A 20,664-nucleotide genomic window follows, 5' to 3' on the forward strand; every position below is an offset into this window, starting at 1 on the left:
ATGATATAATAATTAATAATTCATTTTATATTTAAATAAAAAATTTATTGATCTATTATTTGATGATCATTTCATTAGCTAGTTTTATATTTATTTTAAATATGAAATCAAAAGATTGTATAATATCGAGTTTGAATACAATCAATGCATCATTATCGGATGAAGTAATTAAATTGCTGAAAACGATTTATCAAAATATTAATTATGTGATCGATGATGTATTTATGCCTGATGTGAACGCAAGAATAAACTAGCGCCCGAACTTTATTGATAAATTTCACAACGTTATTTTTTATTCGATTTCAATTGCCTCGGAGTAGTTCCGAATTAAAAAGAATCACTGCGATTAACTTAATCCATGATTATTTTACTGTATTATTTTATTATTGTGGATAATATTTATAGTTTGTTCAGGGCACATGCATATATGTTTTATCCTTCGAATAAATTTATCCTTCAAAATTAATTACTACATTTATCATTCTGCAATGTTTCTGCAATCTTTCTGTGCTGTATACATACATATACAAAATTACATATTGCGCCGTACAAAGTATAAATGATTTTCTATCTCAAATATACATTATATTAATGTTTATTAATTACAAATATATTATATACAAATTTATTAACCTTCTACACACTTATTTTTTGCACTCTAGATATACACACTGGGGACTTTCATTCATATTTGTTACCATAACTTCTGTTAAAATGGATATATTTCAATTAATTTTTTTTCAATCGGTGGAGAATTGATTAAGGAACAAGCCTATAATGTGTAAAAGTCGAGAGAATTAAGGAACTTCGAAATATATAGATTCAAAGAAAAAAAAAATTTAGAAACGCGAAAAAATCTCGATTTGGAAAATTGCGCTGGAGCCTCGGGAACCTCAGTGTGCACAGCTAAGGTTAATTATAAGGAAATTATAAATATCGATGAATTATGCTTTTCTGCGAGTTCTCTTGGCATTCTGTTCTGGTGAATAAAATGTAATACACTAAAATAAAAATCCATATTATTTATATATTTTTTGACATTTGTGTGCGTGCGTGTGCGTGTGCGTGCGTGCGTGTGTGTGTGTGTGTGTGTGTGTGTTAAAATAATAAAGAAAACGCACCTGTTGATCTAGAAAGTTCATGAGATTAGGCAACTTGCATTTAAATCCATGTGTTTGCAACATACAACGCAAATGGTCAATATTCACTGGCTCATATTGTAATATTTTATTATATAAAGCTTTATCAATATTGATTAGTTTCATAAAGGCTTCTGTAATATTCGATGAATTCTCCAGTACCGATGATGACTCGATTTCATAAAATTCCATTTCTTTATTGAGTGTTTCTTTTGTAGGACTTACACTATCATTGCTGTAACAGATATAATGTTATTTTTTTATTATATCTATATAAAATGTCATATTATGTTAAAAAGATTAATTAGTATTTACATTAATTAGATTTACCTATCTTGAGAACAAGGCAATTCATTTTCACTGTCTTCTGAATTGCTCGATTTTTCCAAACTATTATCATCTACATTTCGTTTCTTCAGTGGAGGTTCCTCTTCGTCGCTCAAAATTTCAGTGACCTGCTGTCCTATCGTTTTCTCAGGCACTAAAGGATGAAGTTCGTTATAAATGTGCGTTAATAATTTTACAGCTCTGCTACGTTTTTGTACCTTCAATCCATATTTCTTCATCTCTTTCTAAAAATTAATAATTCGCTCGTGAAAAAAGAAAATATTTTCAATTAAATAAAGATTTATCATTTTTAATTAACTTACGTGTAATTCAGGAGTACTCATATCGTTGTAAACAGGCGGAGGTGTAACATCTTTATCAGTTATTTTAAGCGTTTTTGCATTTCCAATGTTCTGAATGTAATTACATCGAAATTGTCTGGACATATCTGCAGATGTTACTCCTTGATTACGTAATTTATTTGTATTAATCTGCCCCTCAGATAAAGATTTCCTTTTAAATTTCTTAACATTTGTAAAATTTTGAGTCAAAGATGTAACATTATTATCTAAGTTTCCATAATTTGCTGCTATATCTCTCCTTTTGATATTTCCATGGTTATTTTTATTATTGCTTCTACGTATATTACTATTATTAAATTCTCTCATACTTGATATATTAAATGATCGACTCTTCTCCAAAATATGTTGTTTCTCATATTTATCAATATCAACATTTGCAAGATATATATCGTCTTCAAAATCAAAAGAAAAAGTGGCTGACTTTCTTAAGTTACAAGCCTCTAATCCTGATATATTTTCGGTACAGAGTTTACCTTGAAACAAGCTTTCCATATGTAGAATTGGACTGCAGCTTTCATTATTTAAAAAATCTGGGCTAGAGGATACCATGATCGGACTTGGAATAGACTCCTTTTTCTGAGCATCATTTAATTCATTAAATTTATATTTTTGTGTCATAGACATTATCTCTGTAGTATTTAATTTATCTGGATTTAATTTGCTATTAATATTTTTTTCTTCTTCCAAGTACATCGTCATTGCTTTTGAAAATTTGTTAATTTCGAAAGATTGACTATTATTTTCATTTGTCGTATCCTGTTTGTTACTTTCTATTTCTTTTCTAGATTGTTGCAGAGAATGAGACATGATATTTTCACGGTTGGAATCATTGTTCTCTAAGATATGGCTAATATTGGAAGATATACTTTCAACATCTGAATCTGATGAAACAATTACATCTGCACCTTTTTGTGTCAAAACAGACTGAGTAAAAATTTCATCTTTTTCAGCCTCACTGACATTACTGTCTTCATTAAGGGAATCAGATAATGTACTTTTATTAGATAGATTATCATCTGACTTATTTCTACTGATTGCTCTTCGATACTTTGCTATGCTATTATCCTTATGATCTCTCATGTATCTAGAATACATAGAAATCTCTTCCTCATTCGTTTCTAAATCAAAGATGGTTTCACTAAGCGATCGATTAATTGTTTCAGTATGTTGTGGAGATATTGCTGGTACAGTTGTGATTTGTTCTGAAACGTTTCTCTCATCTGATGAAGTAAAGTTTTGTGTACAATTTAATATATTATTATGGAAAGATTCTGTTATCTTTTTAGATGATAGAGAATCTATGTGTGAATTATTAGTCTGTTTAACATCTTCTACATCTTCATTAGAAAGATGAGAATAAAATTCTGGATTTTTGACAGCATATGACTGCATATGCTGCTCTATTATAGATAATCTACCGGGTTTTTTCTCTGTATCAACTGATTGTTCAACATCATTATCATAAGATTGAAGATTGGAGTTATCATATTTATCTACACAAAATGGATTCTTATGCTTTATAGGAGATATTTGTACAGAACATTCCATCTCTGTGGCATTTATCAACGCATCCAATTCCACGTTTTCCTTCTGGATTTCTTCGATAAATAATGTGAGATTACTTTTCTGTTTTATTACCTTTGAAAAATGATCTTGACTACATTTAGATTTACTGTTTTGGGAAGTATTAATTAAAAAATTGTTATGCATATCATTGGTAAAAAATTTCAGAGAATTTGATTCAACATCTGGATTAATTTCTACACTTTGTTCTAAACAGGTAGATGTACCTTTGTCTAACTCTAAACATTCTGTATTCTGGAGTTTTGCAGTTGATAATTTTTGACTACAGATATCAACATCTGCATCTTGTTTGAGTAAATTCAGTAATATATGAATATTAGAATCTTCCAAATCTTTAGGGTGTACTGTGGATTTATCATTGTGCTTCGTCACAAATGTCTCATCAAACATGTCAGGAGATACACTAATTTCTCGTTTTGTCGGTGTGTTGCTCCTGAAATTCATTTCCTTTGATAATTTCAGTGAAGTATCTTTTTCATCTTGCAAAACGCACAAGTTTTTTGCAGATACGTAATTATTTTCAAGAAGATATAAATCATCATTAACATCCCCTTGTAATAGCGTTTTCTGAGAACATGGAATGTTTTTCACAACATTATGCGTATAATTTGGTGATTTGTTGAAAGATTTATTTAATTTTGAAACATCGAAAGTTGTTTCTATATTTGGATGTACATTTTCTGTACTTTTTTCATAAGTATTACAATTATGTTTAACTTCTGCTATAGATTTAAATTTTTTTTGACGCAAATAAACAAATAAATCATTTATTTTGTATCTCCTTCCTAAAGCTCTAATATCAGATAAAGTTATCTGAGAATCAAGTATTTTTGAATACTTATCGATTACACCACAATAAACAAATTCTAAAAAGGCCATGGCGACATCATAGTCTGTATCAAGCCAACAAATTTTTTCTTTTGCAGTAGAGAACTCTGTATCATTAGATATTACATCAAGTAAAATATTTGCGCAACGTGAATAGAAAACCAACTTATGCGTCCATATGTGTTTGCTATTTCTAACGAACACAATAATATCACTTGCAGAACTATCATTTAATATATTTCTCCAACTTGTAGCTAAATTGTCAAGGAATTGCTTTTCTTTGCAACATATATTAATATTTGAAGAAATTGTTAATGCTTCATTAGTGTCCGTTGTTTTTATAATGTCCTGTATTTCTTTTATTTCTTGCATTTGTTCATTATTTAAAGATCTTTCGTTGTTTAATTCCATAAGCTTTATAACATTTTTCTCTTCCTATAAAGCAGAACACTGTTATTATATCTTTTAAATATATTATTATTATATACAGAGTGTCCCACAATTTGTGAAATTTTAATAACACATTCCTGACTTAAAAATAAGACAAAAATCCTAATACCAGAATGTCGAGACTATAATAGTTTTCAGGATGTCCCATTTTAAAGGATCTATTCAAATATCTCAGAAATACTGCATTAAATAAAAAAATGTTTCAGACAAAAGTTTTGTGACTTCGAGGAGGACACAAGATGGCATCATTGCTTTGACCTTGGGTGGCGTTTTCAAGGTCAAGGTAAGGTCACTTTGAATTTTTTAAATGGAACTCCCTATTTTTCATTAGATATTCTTGTAGCTTACCTCAAGAGCTTTTCAAAACACTATAATTAAATTCATTTTCATTAAATACTTTTCGAGTTATAAAGCTTGCAAGTTATAGCATTAACATTACCAGACCGACGGCTAAAACCTCTTGAATTGTTCAGGATCATGACCTGGATAACATTTGTCAAGTTATAGAGGAAGTTGTTCCTTTTATTTTCATTTTTGCACTAAAATTCATTTCTACTAGAAATGAAAACAAGAGCTACAACCTCCGATGACATTAATCTTGACGAATGTTATTCAGGTCATGATCCTAAACAACATTCAAGAAGTTTTAGCCGGTCAAACACCTTAGGCAATGCTAATGCCGACGTACTATAACTTTCAAGTCCTATAATTCGCAAAGTATTTAATAAAAAAAAATTTTATTATAGAATTTTGAAAAATTCTCGAGGTAAGCTACAAGAATATCTAATGAAAAATGGGGGATTCTATTTAAAAAATTCAAAGTGATTTTACAACGCCATTCAAGGTCAACCAATAATATCATCTCGTCCCCCTCGAAGTCACAAAACTTTTGTCTGAAACATTTTTTAACACAGTTCTGAAATATTTGAATGGATCCTTTAAAATGGAACACCCTGTATGTATATATATATTTTTTTTTTAACTTATACTTTAAATTTGTACTTTTTTTTATATAACTTATGTGTCAATAGATAATAACTTACATTTGATTTCTGCTCTTTCTTTTCTAATGGTGTTATTTGAGGTGATAGTTGTTTTACATAAAATATATCTTTAGTTAGAATTAGTTTTGTCCTATTCCACAATGTATTCTCCTTGAAAATAATATATGTATAACATATATTTTAAAGTCCACTGATATTCGAATTAGAAAATAATTTTTTATATAAAAAATAAAACATAATTACAATTTGACGTAATTGTTGAAGTAATTGACTCTTTATATCAATCCTCTCTTTAACGCCATTAGACTCTTCTACTTTTTCCTGAGATCTTTGAGTAAAATCTTTACAACCCATAAGTATCTCAGCTATTCTCTCTGTTAAAATACGTTCTCTTTCTAGAGCTGTACGTCTTTGCAAAATGGTTGGTTCAATAGGCTTTCCTTAAAAAAGAAAAACATAAAATCGTAAATTAAAATATATATTTCTTATTAGATGCAAGTTTATCAATTGCATCAATTAATATAACGTATAATTACTTTTCTTAGTTCTACTGGTGGGAAAATTGTTTGTTGGTAACACATTTCTACTACTACTAAATCCAAAATTTTGCAATGTTGCTTTCTGAGGACATTCTGCATTATCTGACACTGATGGATTAGAGGATATTGCTACAATCTGAACTTCATCCCATTCTTCCATTTCCTCTTTTTCATATAGAGATTTGGAAAGGGCTAAAGCAAGCTGAAGATCAGGATCATCGTGCGATGCCTAAAAAATTATTATTTAAATCGATTAATCTAAAAATATTTGTATTATTGTCTTATCAATAATTCAATTAAGTTTTAAGAAAATTATCTCAATTAAAATTAGCATCAAGCTTCAATAATCTGGTAATTTAAAAATCATCATTTTGTAGATATTCAAACAATTAAATACCTACTATTTTACGAGGAGCAGATTTCTTTTTATCTTGTAATATAGGAGCGGAGAGTAGGCCCAACGATTTTCTTTCTGCAGCTTGTCGTTCTTGCAATTCCACAGCATCCATTAATTTTTTTGTAGATATGTTATTTTTCATAGCACAACTCTTCATATGTACAGCTTGTGAATTTTCATCTTTAAAACTTTTAAAACACAATGGACATACAAAAGCAGTTTTCACAGCAGTTGAACTTTGTGGTAATTCTATTTCTTTCTTTTCAGATTTAAAAAAAGATGATTCAATTAATGGTTGTTGTACATCACGAAAAATCTTTTTATTCTGTAATGGTTTTCCACTTTTAGATTTCTTTTCACTTATAATAATTTTAGGTTTAGAATGGAGTACTTTCTTTTTTACTTTATCTGGAAATCTATTACTGTTAATAATTTTCGATTGCATGGAATGTATTCTTTTTGGTGATTTAAAATCCAATATACTGTCATCAAATGCAGGTTGGGATGTACAAGCAGTATCATCCGTATTAGATTCATTATTGTTAGAAAGAACCTTGTTATCCGTACTAAATAAAAGAACATTTTTATGTTAGTAAAGGTATCCCAAGGTGATGATTCAAATAGCTTTTATTAATACAAAGAATAAATATCTTTGCAAAATGCAAATTTAATTTCATTTGATTTAGGAAAAAAGAATATAATAATAAAGACATGTGATATGTTTTATACTTCAAATATATTTTTATCATTATATGTTATAATATTAAAAAGATACATGTTATATTATTAAGTCGACTACAAAAGTTAATATAACATATTTGATATGTTATAATATATACCTTTCCTTATCATTTTTTCTTAATCTCAATCTTCCTTCTAAACTACTAGGCTTACAGAATCCGTTCTTTTCAACGTCCATTACTGTTATGTAAACTTCGAATATTCTATTGTTTATTCAGCTTTAGCTTGCATATCCTCCGATTCAACTTCTGTTTTAGATTTAGTCTGTTGTCTATAATTCAATTTTTTTACCTCTTGAATAATACCTCTCAAAAATGGAATTGTAATGTAATTTTCTAACTCTTCTCTCTCGTCTTTTGGGAGAGTGAATTCTCTGATTATATTTTCGTCATTTAACAATGGAACGACACTGTAAAACAAAATTTCATATTAAATTTAAATTAAAACAGTGTTTTAAAAAAGTGTTTTAAAACTCTGTTTTAAATTAAATTAAAACAGAGTACATTCAACCTTGGTGAGCTTATGTTCACCAGATGAACTAATTAAACATTACACCGAATATATAAATATTAATAATTATAAATATTACACCGAAATTGATTGGAAAATAAATAACGTAAATTGTAGATTTGTCTTAAAAATTTATACGTAAGTATATAAACCTACTTTTTTCTCCAGGAAATATACATTGCACCAGCATATAAAAGGCTTATGCTAAGTGCCGCGAGTCGAACATATTTCTGTAGCGGCGTGTTTCTAAGTTGACGTGGTTTTCTGTGCGTTTCGTCCGTGGGATCATGAAGCATTTCACAGAGATCGTGCGAGAGAAGGATACTAAAATAATATCAACGTGATTACAGAGATAATAACGATCTTATAATGAACTGCATTCAGGCATTACGCAGATAACTCTAGATTTAGGCTACGTTACGTATATTATAGCAAAAATGCACCCTAGAGTTATCTAGACTAGTAATTCCTGAGCCATGCTTTTTGTCACTAGATGGTATTGATGGTCAACACATCTAGTGACAAAAAACCGCGGATACTTTTTAGATGACCCAATATGTTTAATATTTGTCGAAAGCGAGAAAGAGATTTCTAGTGCAATCTAGTGCAGGAACAGAAAACAGTCATGATCCAATTCTTGCTGACAACGCTTATGAGCATCATTTATCTTTGTTTAACATTTTACAAACACAAGGATGAAATGATTTTTAAACGTGTGAGTGTGAATTGGATCGCGTGAACAGACCACATGTGATATTAACCTAATCTAATCTAGGGACTTTACTCTCGCTTGCTCATGGTGACCTGCTTCGACTTTCGAATCTTTCGACCTTTCAGTCATTTGAATCAGCATCAAGTAAATAATTAATCTCTACAATCTGTTTAAAATCACTTATCATCTAATTTAAAATATCTAAGTATTTTGAGCATCAAATTATTAAAAATTGCTTGTCAATTTAATTCGTGATATTACTACAGTTTAATTGCGTTTATAAGTCTGGAAAACCAATTCGGCGCACAGTTTGAATAATTATAAATATAGTATATATGCATGTGTATATATATATATATATACATACATATATGTATATATATGTATATATATGTATATATATATATACATACATATATATATATACACACACATACACACATATACATCATACATATACACCGCACACACACACACACACACACACACACACACACACACACATATTATTTATATATATATATATATATATATATATATATATATATATATATATATAGTATACATATATAGTAATTTAGATTGAATTATTTAAGCAGTAAAGATTTAGTTTTAACCGTTATAGCCATTACTTCTATTTCTTATTGTTGAACGTTAATAATTTTATTTATAAACATTTATCTCTCTTATCATTAAGATTAATCTAATATAAAATCTAATCATAATCATTAAGATTTGAATTTTTAAATATCATCCAATAATAGTTTAATTGCATTCATGCACGAGTATTTATTGAAATAATGAGAATAAGAAGTGTTTAAAATGTTATTTTATTTTTTTATTGGCATAAATTCAATTAGCGTAGGTTGTATGTATTCGTATATAACTCATCTGTGCTTGATAAAAATCTATCTTTCAACGGTACTTTTCGTGCAAATCTATAGTAGTGGAATTTATAATAGTTGTACAATATAACATATATTTCATAGTATCTTCAGTTTCAAAGTCATTGTATCACATTTTACAAAACAGGACATTGGATGTTATTTAAATGTATCTCTTGATTTTGCAAGATTTGATACATTTGATGCATTTTAGTTATGCCACGATTTATATGTAACGTACGAAGAATAAGTAATTATTAATATATCGATATTCGTGAATAGGTAAGTTAATTAACAGACCATATTGCATTTTCAATCCTTAAAAGCATTTTTTGAGAGTGCATGGATAACACAAGTACGCATAAGCATAGATAACACAAGTACGCAAATACAATACTTATGTAATACGAATATATAATAATACAGAGAAAATTATTTTTTTTTAACATATACTTCTCTTTCATGTTCAATAACGGAAAGAAATGGTGGAGATAACGACATTTTTTAAATACAATTATAAAACAATTCTGTAGTGTTTTAAATAGTCAAATAATGCTGTGTCATTTTTAAAAGATTACAAAAACTCGTAAGAATCCAATTAAAATATCTAATGATATATCAATCTCATATGAAATGTTGTCAAGTTAGTATTATGATGAGCTAAATTTACAACTATGTGCATTAATAACTTGGAATTAAACTAAATTCATCTAAATATGCTTTGGTAGAAGCATGATTAAAAACTATATAACTAAAAAATTAAACAAAATGTAAAACTTCACATGGAAGTCGGAGACCAAAAATTCATCTCTCTTAATTCTGATGGTTTAGCTTCGAGCACATTTGCGTAAACAGATGACTTATCCACCGATTTTTCTTCTTTCCCTATATATGTAAGATTTTGAGATGATATTGATTTTTTTCGATTAAGTGGTTTGCGTGGCTCCATATCTGGAAAGAGCTCATCTTCCTCATCTATCTTTGCTGTAATTACTTCTCTGGATTGACCTAATATGCTTGCCAAAATCCAATTACCCTGATATTTTTCTTTATCCGGTACAAATGCACCAGTGAAATACCGGTTATGTAGCTTTCTGCGTGCTTTCGGTGAACTGTCTGGAGATCCTGTTGGTGACGTTAGTGGTGTCGCTGGTAATGATTTGCTGACACTTTTCATCGAGTTGTCTGTCTGCTGAGAACGCGAATCCGATGTGAATACTTTGGTGAATTTACCAGACATCATTTGACTAGCTACATGAACGATTGATTTGCCACAAAGAGCCGGTTCACCATGAAAACCGTCATCCGTTCCCTGTGATTTAAGTTTTACATTTCCGCTCACTGAAGCTTTATCTACTCTAATACCACCAGCTAAAATAATATATATCATTATAACAATAGAATAATATCAATGAAAATTTATTTTGCAATTATTGAAAGTTTTTTCGCGCTAATTGGATTATGCTTTTAGATCTAAAAGTATTATCCAATTAGAATGAAAAAAACAGTTGTAAAATAAACGTTCTGCTGAACGCGAGCAATCATAATATTGTTAATCAGTGTTTCACATATTTAAAAAAAAAACAAAATTTTTGATAATATACCTGTATTATTTACAACCGGTATAAACGGTTGACATGGCAATGGATGTTTGCTAAAATCAATCTGCTTGACTTCTTTCAAGTCAGAAATGGATTTTTCATTCGTTATCTGATTCGTAGAGGTCGCAATATTTTCGTTTAAAACCTCAGTTACAATGTGCTTCAATCCGTGTTGTGGTTGAGTATTTTGCGATCTTGGATATCTTACGTAAAAGAAACTATCGTCATAAGATGGTGGACTGAATGCAGCTTCGTCAAAATCAAATCTAAAAAAAATATATTATGCCTGTAGCATATGATGCAATTTTTTATACTAGATCACATGTAATCTAGTAAATTACTAAAACCAATACATAGGACTATGTTCAGATTCCCACTTGAGTGCCACTCGGATATCATTTTGTCCTTATCAGAATAAGATTTCATTTGTGCGTTTTGGACAAATCATATGACAAATGACTACAGAACAGAAAGGATCTCTCTATCTTATAGCCAACAGGTTTAAAGAATACATTAATAGGCATAAAAAATGTTATTCGAAAAAAATGCACAAACATAACATTCTTGGGTTAATATTCTATTTGTATGACCAATTTTTCGAGAATGTAGAATAAAAAAATTTTGAAGTTTTTAGAAATCCTTTATCTTGTGGTTAATCAAAACACTTGAAACCATAAGAGAAATGAAATATTAGCCTTATTCTAAATATTAATCAAGGATAAAATGATACCTTGGCTGTACTCGCTTTGGTGCTCACAATGCTTTAAACGCCATTTTATCCTTGTTCATTAAATATTAAACAAAGACAATTGACTCAAAAAACGCTGTAAGTGTCAAAACGAATGCAGCCCTGGATAAGAATCTGAACACATCCTAAAACACAGAATTTGTAATAATTTACTAGATTACATATAAAATCATATCAAGGCCATAATTTTTACATTAACGCAAAATAATAAATATTAAGATTAATATATATTAATATTTATTAACACAAGTACTTCAGATAATTGTCAACTAAATGAATTTGATCTCATTCATATGATATTTTGTATAGAATAATAATACCTGTATAGTTTTATAAGAAACACTTTATCCAACAAAGAATATATACAAACACTGCTTAACTATAAATAACACATAAGCCAATTTGGCCAAGTATCAAATGCATGCAATAACAACTTCAAACATTCTGATGTTGTCATAGCTAGTAATTATAATAATTATTTGGATATACAATTATTATAAAAATATCTCCATAAAATGTGTTCAATGATAAAATTTATTAGAGACAGAACCTACCTATTATCCATTTTTCCTTTCATCCATTGTGGCAATGAAATTCCACTACCAAGAGATCTGTCCTGCTGCCTCGAAGTACCCATCTTTGTGTAATTTTATAGATCAAATAGCAAACTTGAATGCTTTATGTTAAATAATAATTACGTGTGCTCTTAGTACAGACACTACCGTATCTGCTGATACACGAATTCACAAAATGACATGCCAAAAGATGATGCTTTGTTATCCATCTTATCTCTCACAAGATCGGTATAGGTATACGTGCTATTGTTTGTACAGTTGTATAATACAAGAAATTAGTAGCAGCAATTCAATTTTTAGAATTTCGACCAAGTTACCGTTCGATTAATCTGCAAGTTCGCAAATGTTTAGGATACAGAAAAAATAAAAATACATTATTAACATACAATGAAAACAGATATGTGAGATGAATCAATACTCACTTTCTTATTCATGGATAAAATAATGATAATCTTCATAATTATAACCTGCCACTTTTACAGAAATAGCAATGAATAAACGCAATATTGATAATAATAAGATTACGCCATGTTGATAGCTATAATGGCTGACAAATCGCTGCTGATGGTGCATGCGCACAATCGCAGAAATACTAGGGAATAAGGGGCTCCGCACAATAAAAGGAACAGAGAACAGAGAATAAGAATTTCAACCTATCAGAAACTGTGTATTCCACAATGTATGATTTCTGATAGGTTGAAAAGATTCTTATTCTCTGTTCTCTGTTCCTTTTATTGTGCGGAACCCCTAAGAGTATGACACTAGAGATTTAACCTGATTATTGCAATTACGTTCCAAAATTTATCGAAATTCGATTGTTGTCTTGCGTAATGTTTACTGTGCGCTTTAAACACGTGAGACAGATAAAAGTTCGGAAAAACGCAAATAGAAAGGGAAAGATATATCCGTATTAAAAAGAAAGAAAGCAATTTTATTATTTTAGATAAGTGAAAAGAATACACACTGATCAAGAAACAATTTATGGCAATATTTAAATACAGTATGGCAGAAGTGGCAGCAAATTTGAAATCTGTTTGCGACAAGATATCATATGCTGCCACGAAGAGAACATCGGTATTTTTTTTCCGTGCATTTAGTGTTTAGTATTAATTAAATATATAAGTTTATGTATGTAACTATTTAGTACATTTTTTAAATGCGCTAAATAGTTATATAGAGAACATTGCGTTTTCGTTAATGTAAAGGTTAACTCGCATGGATCAAAATATTTATCTCATTCTCGCAGGAGTATCAATATTATGAACCGCGACTAGTAGCTGTTAGCAAATTGCAATCTACTGTCTCGATAGTATCCGCATATGAGGCTGGTCAAAGAAATTTTGGTGAAAATTATATAAATGAGTTAGTGGAGAAGGCTTTCAGCCCATTGATTCGTGAAAAATGTAAACAAATTCAATGGCACTTTATAGGCCATTTACAAAGAAATAAAGTCAACAAAGTTTTAAGTATACCAAATTTATATATCATTGAAACTGTCGACAGTGATAGACTTGCAAATGCGCTCAATAATTCATGGCCAAGATTTCGAAAGAACAATGACAAGTTAAATGTCATGGTACAAGTTAACACAAGTCAAGAAAAGGGTAATAAATTATTTATTATATTTTATGTGAGAAGGTTATATTGAATAAAGTAATTTTCAGTTCAATACATTTTTTTGGATTATCTGTATAAAAATAATTGTAATTACAGAAAAAAATGGTTGTGATATTGCACAACTATCAACGCTCGTAAAACATGTCGTAGAGAATTGTTCTAATTTGAATTTTATGGGTCTTATGACAATAGGAATGTATGGGTATGATATTAAAGATGGACCAAATCCTGATTTTATTTGTTTAATAAAGTGCAGAGAAAAGATACATGATGAATTGGGAATTGATATAAAAGATATTGAATTGTCAATGGGCATGTCCAGTGATTATGAACATGCGGTAAGGTCTTTGGATGATTGTAAACAGTATATTAAAATATATACAGAGTTTATGTTCTTATATGAAATGCATCTATTATTTTCTATTGTAGATTGAACTTGGCAGTACAAATGTGAGAGTAGGAAGTGTCATTTTTGGCACCAGACCACAAAAAAATAATCAAAAAGATATAATATAATTGATATATTAATAAATATATTAATAAATCAATTTTGTCTTGAAAAAAGAGGATGTATAGGTATATATTTGTTATCTTAACATATATATATGTATCATATATATATATATATATGTGTGTGTGTGTGTGTGTGTGTGTGTATTACAAATATTTTTTTTGCAGCAAATATAGTTAATTTTCTCTATATTTTAAGATTATCAGAATTGAATGTTTGCTATATTTTTAAGATCTTTCCTAAATTCTTATTTTTATTTTGATTTACAAAATAATATGCATTCTGTTTTTCATTTTTTTTTTTATTACTTTAATCTGATCAGTGTAAGTGCAATTATACAGAAGGTATAACAATTTAGAAGAAAATGATTGTCTTGAAAGAAGAAACCTTAGAAAATTATTATATATAGAGAAAATTATTTGTAAGGACTGCATTATTTTTATATATATATATATATATATATATATATATATAAATATATATATAACGATTACAAAAATAAATGTAATGATGTGTAAAGTGTTAATAAAGATCATTAAGGTATATTAGAATTAAATTTATGCTCTATTATATGTTATATTGATAACTGTATTATTTCATTTTTTTAATTACAAAGACTATATATTATATAAATTCCACGAATTTCGTAAATAAATACTTAATTTCAATTTTATAAACTAAGCAAGCATAAATTAGTTATTTGATCTTTTTGATCTTTCTTACCTTATGAATCTACAAGGAATTTTTGTAGGTAACTTCCTGCCTTATTTTGTATGTCTCAATAATAAAATGTAATAAATTATAATATGAACTTGATATAGAAATTCTTAACAATCAGTGAAATCTATCTACAAATTAATAGTTAAAATAAGTTAAGAAAAAAAATATATTTATCTTTTATTTTAATATAAATCTGATATTTTTATAATAGGGAATTATATGTACATTTTAGAAATAGAAATTGTTTTATTTCTTCTTATCTTTGTTCAGATTAATTTATAGATTAATTTATAGATTTATATTAACTGGATAGCAATTATTAGTAAATACTACTACATAAATTTTTCCACTCTTCTCTCAAACCTTTCTAGATCAAATTTTATAATTGATATAAATATAACATTTTATAAAATAAAATAAATTTTATTAATTTATTCTTATTAATTTATGCATATAATATTGATATAATAAAAGGGCGTGGTCCAATTCCAATCCTCAGCCTCATTATGTCGTACGGACACACATATGTAGGTCACCTTCACCGTTTTTTTTTTACAGGAGCATGGTTCAAATGTATCTTGTGCAAGGTCACGAATATTACGCAAGTTACTGCTCTTAAAAGTTATGGAAGTCAGTCAGTTACTTTCTTCACAAAATCACAGGTCGTATGCAACATTGTTTGCCCAGCAGCAGTGATTGATCGGTCAAAACTGAAGCGCTACGTTCTATATACCAAGAATTAAAAAGATGTTTGTATAACAAAACTACTGAATATTTTTACATAAATTTCGTGCTGCCATCTTTTGTCTCTAAAATTATGACAGAAATTATTCTCTATTTAATTTTGGAGAATTTCGTTTTTTGAAATTAAAATTTTAAACACGTTTTATTACTTTATGCATTCTTCAATGATAAACAATTCTTTCACACATTACTCGAAAGCAATTTTGCTTATAACCGGTACTTTTAAAAATTCACGAAATTTTATTTTGTTGAGAAGGTATTCTTTGTATTTTAGGGGAACACAATTTGTGTATTATTTTAAAAAATAATTTGAAATTTAAAAGACTTAGATGAGAAGACTCGTATAATGTGCTTCTCTTACATGCTTCTTTGTGCACACGCAAGCAATAACGAAAATAAAGAAAATCAAATCAATCTAAACATAAGTTGCTCCTATAATATATATCAATAAAGAGACGGCTCCTGTGCAACTTTATGTAAACTTGCATCAGACAATCGTAAATGAGGAGATTGGTGCTCACTGTAGTCCACGTGATGTAATATATTCATACGCGAAGCACGAGATATGCACGATATTGCATATAAATTTAAAAGTGACATGAGAAATCAAGTTATAAGTTTATGTTTTAGTATGTAAGTGTAAATAAGCATGATATGAAATAAAACATTTATTGATACTCGATTATATTGCACTATAAATTTCTTTTACGTTTTTTTTTTATATTATTTTAAAAATTATATATATGTTTTACACACACAGAGTTATTTGCTGATTATAAAAATGAATGCAAAGCATTGTTTGAAACTATAAAAAGAATTATGTTTAAAGTGATGGGGTGTGTAAAATAGTATAAGCGGACGTAAAACTTGAATAATAAATGAATGCATCGATCATATGAACACACTCGAGAATTCAAAAACAATATTTAAAAATACATAATCTATTTGCAATTTCATTATAATTTTTTGTTTTTTCACTTTTTAATAATCTACTATGAAATGCAAAATGTTGACATATAAAAAAAGGTACTGATTTTCACATATTACACATACATGCAGGACAAAAATTCATACGATTTTGCGCTCCGAATATCATTTGCACACGATTGCAAGAAAACAATATTAGAACCTTAACCCGCGCAATCATTGAAGGCGTAAAATATATTCCATAGCTTAACAAGATATAAATTTTATAACTATATGATGCAATAACGCCTTACTATGAACAGTGGCATTCGTACATTTACAACAAGAAGTTTTTGGAAAAAATGCACCATGCACACTGGACAGGTTTTCTTCAGCACGTATAAATAGACTGTTAGATTTAAGAGCATTCAATCGTTCCTCGTGTTTCAACGGGAAATAGAAAAACAATCATCATGTTCAAAGTAAGTGCCTTCAAAACAGAAACAGTTTTAATTATTATTATTTGCATAATTTTCATATTCATTAATTTATAGAAATTGATAAAAATATATATAATGAGGCTTTAAATTAAGATTACAGATTATTATACTTTCCTAAAATTATAATATTTGTATTAATTATAAGAAAAATGTATAACTCATACACTACATGATTATTAACGTATTAATTTCATAAAACACAAAATCGACACGATTATCAACATATATATAAAACTAATATTTTTATCTTGAAAGAGATTGGACACGATAATGTAATCTGAAAAGACGAATTTAAATGACCAGTTAATATTTTAATAAATAATAAGATATAATATTTCGAAAGTTTTAATTAATTAAGATAAATAAGTGTTATTAAATTTTGCAGCTCTTGGTGGTGTTCGGCCTCTTGGCTGTTGTAAACATCTGTTATGCCGGCTGGGTCGCACCAGCTGCAATTGCTGTTCCCGCTAAAAGTATGGATAATTCTTATTTCACATGATATATAAGACTAAAAAAGTTAAATATCCTACATTAACGATTTTAGAAATCGTTCTCCAAATCTATCAAAATCACGTGTATTACACGAATGATAGGCTTAAGGCTACTATTATTACGAATAAATTATCATTATTACGGATAAATTGTCGTTAGAGGATGTGAATTATTTTTCTGCTTTTTTTTTCGTCTACCTATAATAATGTGACCCTGTTTTTTTTGACTGAATTTTTGCACCAGTTCATCTTTCTTCCTCTTCTTTCCTCCTCCTCTCCAGAGAGAAAAGAAAAAAAGATGAACTGATGCAAAAAGAACAAACCTAATCTAACATTCGCTATAAATTTGTTTCAGCTGCGTGGGCTCCTGCCGCTGGATGGGGTGGTGCCGGATGGGGTGGTGCTGGATGGGGTGGTGCCGGATGGGGTGGTGCTAAATGGGGTGGTAACGGCTGGGGTGATGCTGGATGGAATGGTGCTAAATGGGGTAACAGCTGGGGTGCCGCTCCCATTGGAGTTAAGCTAGGCTAAATCTTTTTTATATTGATAAAAAACTCGCCATTATCCCACCAACTACACATCGCAGAATGTACCTTGTCTTTAATATCAGATACATACAAATTTGTTGATGCATTTCGCAATTCTCCCTAAAGTCAATATTCACAAAATTCTTTCCTTTTTCTATTAGAACATTTTTCCTCCGTCCCAACACTTGAAATTGTTGATAAATTATTGATAAGCGCCGCGAAAAAAAAACATGAAATAATAAAATTTCATATAAAATACATGAATGTTGTTCTTTCAGAAAGCATGTTTTATTCCCAAGCATCTTTCTTCTTACTCTTAAATTAAACTTTTCCTAAAATAAAATGATATGCGTAACACGTGTGATAGTAACTTCTGCCGCACATCTTATCTCCTTATGATTTACAATTATAATTCAATCTCTTAAGAAAACGACTAGACTTATGGATTGAAAAATGAAGCTTTGATTATATAGATTATAGATTTTTATTGCGTAACTATTTACATTGTAGTGTCATTAATTTGTCACGTACAGAAGTGTATAGTTACAAGTATCGAGGATTTTCGAATAAATATATGTATATTATATCATATAAAGTCCCGTGATATGGATGTGATCGATTTAGTAAGCATAAGCAATTCCGATCGGGCTGCTGTAGCTCATATGAGATACCTCAACGGCCGGCGAGTAAGCGACTCCAAGAGCAGCCGGACGCACAGCCGCTGGTATAGCGGTTGCAGCATAAGTCAACGGGGCTGGATGAGCAAGATGAGCATAGGTAGTGACAGCAGGATTAGTTACACGGATATCAGCCTTGCTCGAGCTAGAGAAAGGTGTGTCGATGGTCTTCGTTTGCGTGGCTACTTGCGCCAGATTACCGTGGCTACGTAATATATTATCGGATGTCGACGTGATAGCGGGTTGAACGTGCGCTATCGGCTCGATATACTGCAGGGCGGAAGGCAGTCCGATATAGCCGGCGTTAGCCACAGCCAAAACGCAGATGATTACGAATAGCTAAAATAGAATTTTCAATAATGATTTAAAATTTTAAGAACACAGATTTATTCTTATAAATAGGTTCCTTATATTAGATAAAATCTTATTCATTGCAATTCATTGTACATACCTTAGCTGCCATTATGTTATGCGGGGAAGATCCTGCGATGTGATCCTTAATCGTGTCTGAACCGAAATACGAATGCTACAATCCATGACAATCGGTACTTTTATACTTGGCGGACAAACGACGAGACACACGAAATCTTTCGGTACCCTCAGTTCGCCATGGTGGGATATAGGGTCAAGGATATTCTTAATATTACGCCATTCTCCGAACGTCTTACTCCCTGTTAAGTCATTATGCCCTTACGATGATTTATGAGTACTTAAAATGTGGGTATGTTTTCTCTTATCTATAACATGCGAAATAATATTAGTTATCTATCTCTATCTCTAACAAACTTTATAAATTTGTAAAATCTCATTATTTCATGATAATGTATCGAACTTCTAAAGACATTCACAGTTTACACATAGTGTAATGTAAGACAAAACAAAATAAAAGACCTAAACAATTTCAAGGATGCGCAGTAATCAAATTCGTTCAATCAGAAATTCGTTCTAAAAAAGGAGTCAAATTTTGAATTTTCTTATTTATTATAAGACTTAAAGATGTATCACACGTACAATCCTTGCAAAGAAAATTAAATTTGGAAATGTATTTAACACTTATACCTCAAATAAACTGTATACATATGAAAGTTGTGTGAATAAGATTACATTTCTATTTAATAACACTTTTGCCGTTTATTTATTTTATTTGTTGTATTTGTTATTAATTTTTTATTGTTAAAAATTAAAATTTTTTAAATAATAAAAATCTAAATTTTTTTATAAGTTCTTTAAATATTCAAAATAACTTATGCAGTTTCATTCCGATTCACTGATTAGTTGCAAAGTATAAAAAAAATTAATGTTTTGTTTATTTACAACTAGTTCATCGCAATGTAACGCTATACATAAATAATCTTGAATACATTATGTATTTATATTAAAAAATTGAGATTTTTGTCATATTTTATAATATATTTTCATACATTTAATGCAACACAGATTTAAAAAATACTACTATTTATTTAACTTATGATCTTTAGATAATAGATAATAAACCGTTTTTGTAAATTTGTTTATTTTTAAATGTGATTTAGAATAATCTATAATTTTTTCATAATTTTGTTATCATTTT

The 20,664-nt window shown here is 29.2% G+C and overlaps 5 protein-coding genes and 1 long non-coding RNA gene across 8 annotated transcripts; 2 read left to right on the forward strand and 4 right to left on the reverse strand.

The window, feature by feature from the left end:
- Positions 1-579: 579 nt before the first annotated feature.
- Positions 580-8,570, reverse strand: LOC105149141 (uncharacterized). Of its 2 annotated transcripts, XM_087408780.1 has the most exons (10): positions 8,038-8,570; positions 7,470-7,780; positions 6,635-7,196; positions 6,231-6,462; positions 5,938-6,134; positions 5,734-5,844; positions 1,790-4,675; positions 1,470-1,711; positions 1,122-1,374; positions 580-1,001 (listed from the first exon to the last, which is right to left on the reverse strand). In XM_087408780.1, the coding sequence occupies exons 2-10, from the start codon at positions 7,547-7,549 to the stop codon at positions 945-947; spliced, it is 4,620 nt and encodes a 1,539-aa protein (XP_087264906.1). In that variant the 5' UTR covers positions 7,550-7,780; positions 8,038-8,570; the 3' UTR covers positions 580-944. The 2 variants fall into 2 exon arrangements, with proteins under 2 accessions (XP_087264906.1, XP_087264907.1); XM_087408781.1 differs by lacking the exon at positions 580-1,001 and having other exon boundaries at positions 1,331-1,374; positions 1,455-1,711; positions 8,038-8,569.
- Positions 8,571-9,407: 837 nt separating this feature from the next.
- LOC105149129 (uncharacterized) lies at positions 9,408-12,981 on the reverse strand. The gene is made up of 4 exons (XM_011061333.2): positions 12,824-12,981; positions 12,381-12,730; positions 11,082-11,344; positions 9,408-10,848 (listed from the first exon to the last, which is right to left on the reverse strand). The coding sequence occupies exons 2-4, from the start codon at positions 12,461-12,463 to the stop codon at positions 10,256-10,258; spliced, it is 939 nt and encodes a 312-aa protein (XP_011059635.2). The 5' UTR covers positions 12,464-12,730; positions 12,824-12,981; the 3' UTR covers positions 9,408-10,255.
- Positions 12,982-13,123: 142 nt separating this feature from the next.
- LOC105149127 (pyridoxal phosphate homeostasis protein) lies at positions 13,124-16,675 on the forward strand. 2 transcript variants are annotated; one of them, XM_087408793.1, is made up of 6 exons: positions 13,124-13,475; positions 13,648-14,005; positions 14,115-14,356; positions 14,448-14,594; positions 15,808-15,998; positions 16,268-16,675. In XM_087408793.1, exons 1-4 carry the CDS (start codon positions 13,383-13,385, stop codon positions 14,532-14,534), a joined length of 780 nt encoding a protein of 259 aa, XP_087264919.1. In that variant the 5' UTR covers positions 13,124-13,382; the 3' UTR covers positions 14,535-14,594; positions 15,808-15,998; positions 16,268-16,675. The 2 variants fall into 2 exon arrangements, with proteins under 2 accessions (XP_087264919.1, XP_011059634.2); XM_011061332.2 differs by having other exon boundaries at positions 15,808-16,675.
- On the reverse strand, positions 15,097-16,442 carry LOC147908736 (uncharacterized). The gene is made up of 2 exons (XR_015545970.1): positions 16,333-16,442; positions 15,097-15,974 (listed from the first exon to the last, which is right to left on the reverse strand). It is a non-coding gene; the product is annotated as an uncharacterized LOC147908736 (long non-coding RNA).
- A 565-nt stretch (positions 16,676-17,240) lies between the features above and the next one.
- On the forward strand, positions 17,241-18,675 carry LOC105149125 (uncharacterized). Its single transcript, XM_011061331.2, has 3 exons — positions 17,241-17,381; positions 17,785-17,872; positions 18,246-18,675. The coding sequence occupies exons 1-3, from the start codon at positions 17,373-17,375 to the stop codon at positions 18,419-18,421; spliced, it is 273 nt and encodes a 90-aa protein (XP_011059633.1). The 5' UTR covers positions 17,241-17,372; the 3' UTR covers positions 18,422-18,675.
- Positions 18,676-18,877: 202 nt separating this feature from the next.
- Positions 18,878-19,953, reverse strand: CPF1 (cuticular protein CPF1). The gene is made up of 2 exons (XM_011061330.2): positions 19,546-19,953; positions 18,878-19,433 (listed from the first exon to the last, which is right to left on the reverse strand). The coding sequence occupies exons 1-2, from the start codon at positions 19,555-19,557 to the stop codon at positions 19,038-19,040; spliced, it is 408 nt and encodes a 135-aa protein (XP_011059632.1). The 5' UTR covers positions 19,558-19,953; the 3' UTR covers positions 18,878-19,037.
- Between the last annotated feature and the right edge of the window lie 711 nt (positions 19,954-20,664).

Source organism: Acromyrmex echinatior, chromosome 8 (assembly GCF_024713525.1).
Source record: "Acromyrmex echinatior isolate Ae372 chromosome 8, ASM2471352v2, whole genome shotgun sequence".
In the NCBI taxonomy this organism is placed as follows: Eukaryota; Metazoa; Arthropoda; class Insecta; order Hymenoptera; family Formicidae; genus Acromyrmex; species Acromyrmex echinatior.

Excerpts from the sequence above, each read along its gene's own strand:
- LOC105149141 (XM_087408780.1), bottom strand. The coding sequence starts at position 7,549 with ATGGACGTTGAAAAGAACGGATTCTGTAAGCCTAGTAGTTTAGAAGGA. Across the intron at positions 7,197-7,469 it reads AGAAAAAATGATAAGGAAAG|TACGGATAACAAGGTTCTTT; the intron begins GTATATATTATA and ends TCTTTTATTTAG. Across the intron at positions 6,135-6,230 it reads CACCAGTAGAACTAAGAAAA|GAAAGCCTATTGAACCAACC; the intron begins GTAATTATACGT and ends TTCTTTTTTAAG.
- LOC105149129 (XM_011061333.2), bottom strand. The coding sequence starts at position 12,463 with ATGGGTACTTCGAGGCAGCAGGACAGATCTCTTGGTAGTGGAATTTCA. Across the intron at positions 11,345-12,380 it reads AAAGGAAAAATGGATAATAG|ATTTGATTTTGACGAAGCTG; the intron begins GTAGGTTCTGTC and ends TATTTTTTTTAG. Across the intron at positions 10,849-11,081 it reads ACCGGTTGTAAATAATACAG|CTGGTGGTATTAGAGTAGAT; the intron begins GTATATTATCAA and ends ATATTATTTTAG.
- LOC105149127 (XM_011061332.2), top strand. The coding sequence starts at position 13,383 with ATGGCAATATTTAAATACAGTATGGCAGAAGTGGCAGCAAATTTGAAA. Across the intron at positions 14,006-14,114 it reads TAACACAAGTCAAGAAAAGG|AAAAAAATGGTTGTGATATT; the intron begins GTAATAAATTAT and ends TTGTAATTACAG. Across the intron at positions 14,357-14,447 it reads CCAGTGATTATGAACATGCG|ATTGAACTTGGCAGTACAAA; the intron begins GTAAGGTCTTTG and ends TTTCTATTGTAG.
- LOC105149125 (XM_011061331.2), top strand. Across the intron at positions 17,873-18,245 it reads AATTGCTGTTCCCGCTAAAA|CTGCGTGGGCTCCTGCCGCT; the intron begins GTATGGATAATT and ends AATTTGTTTCAG.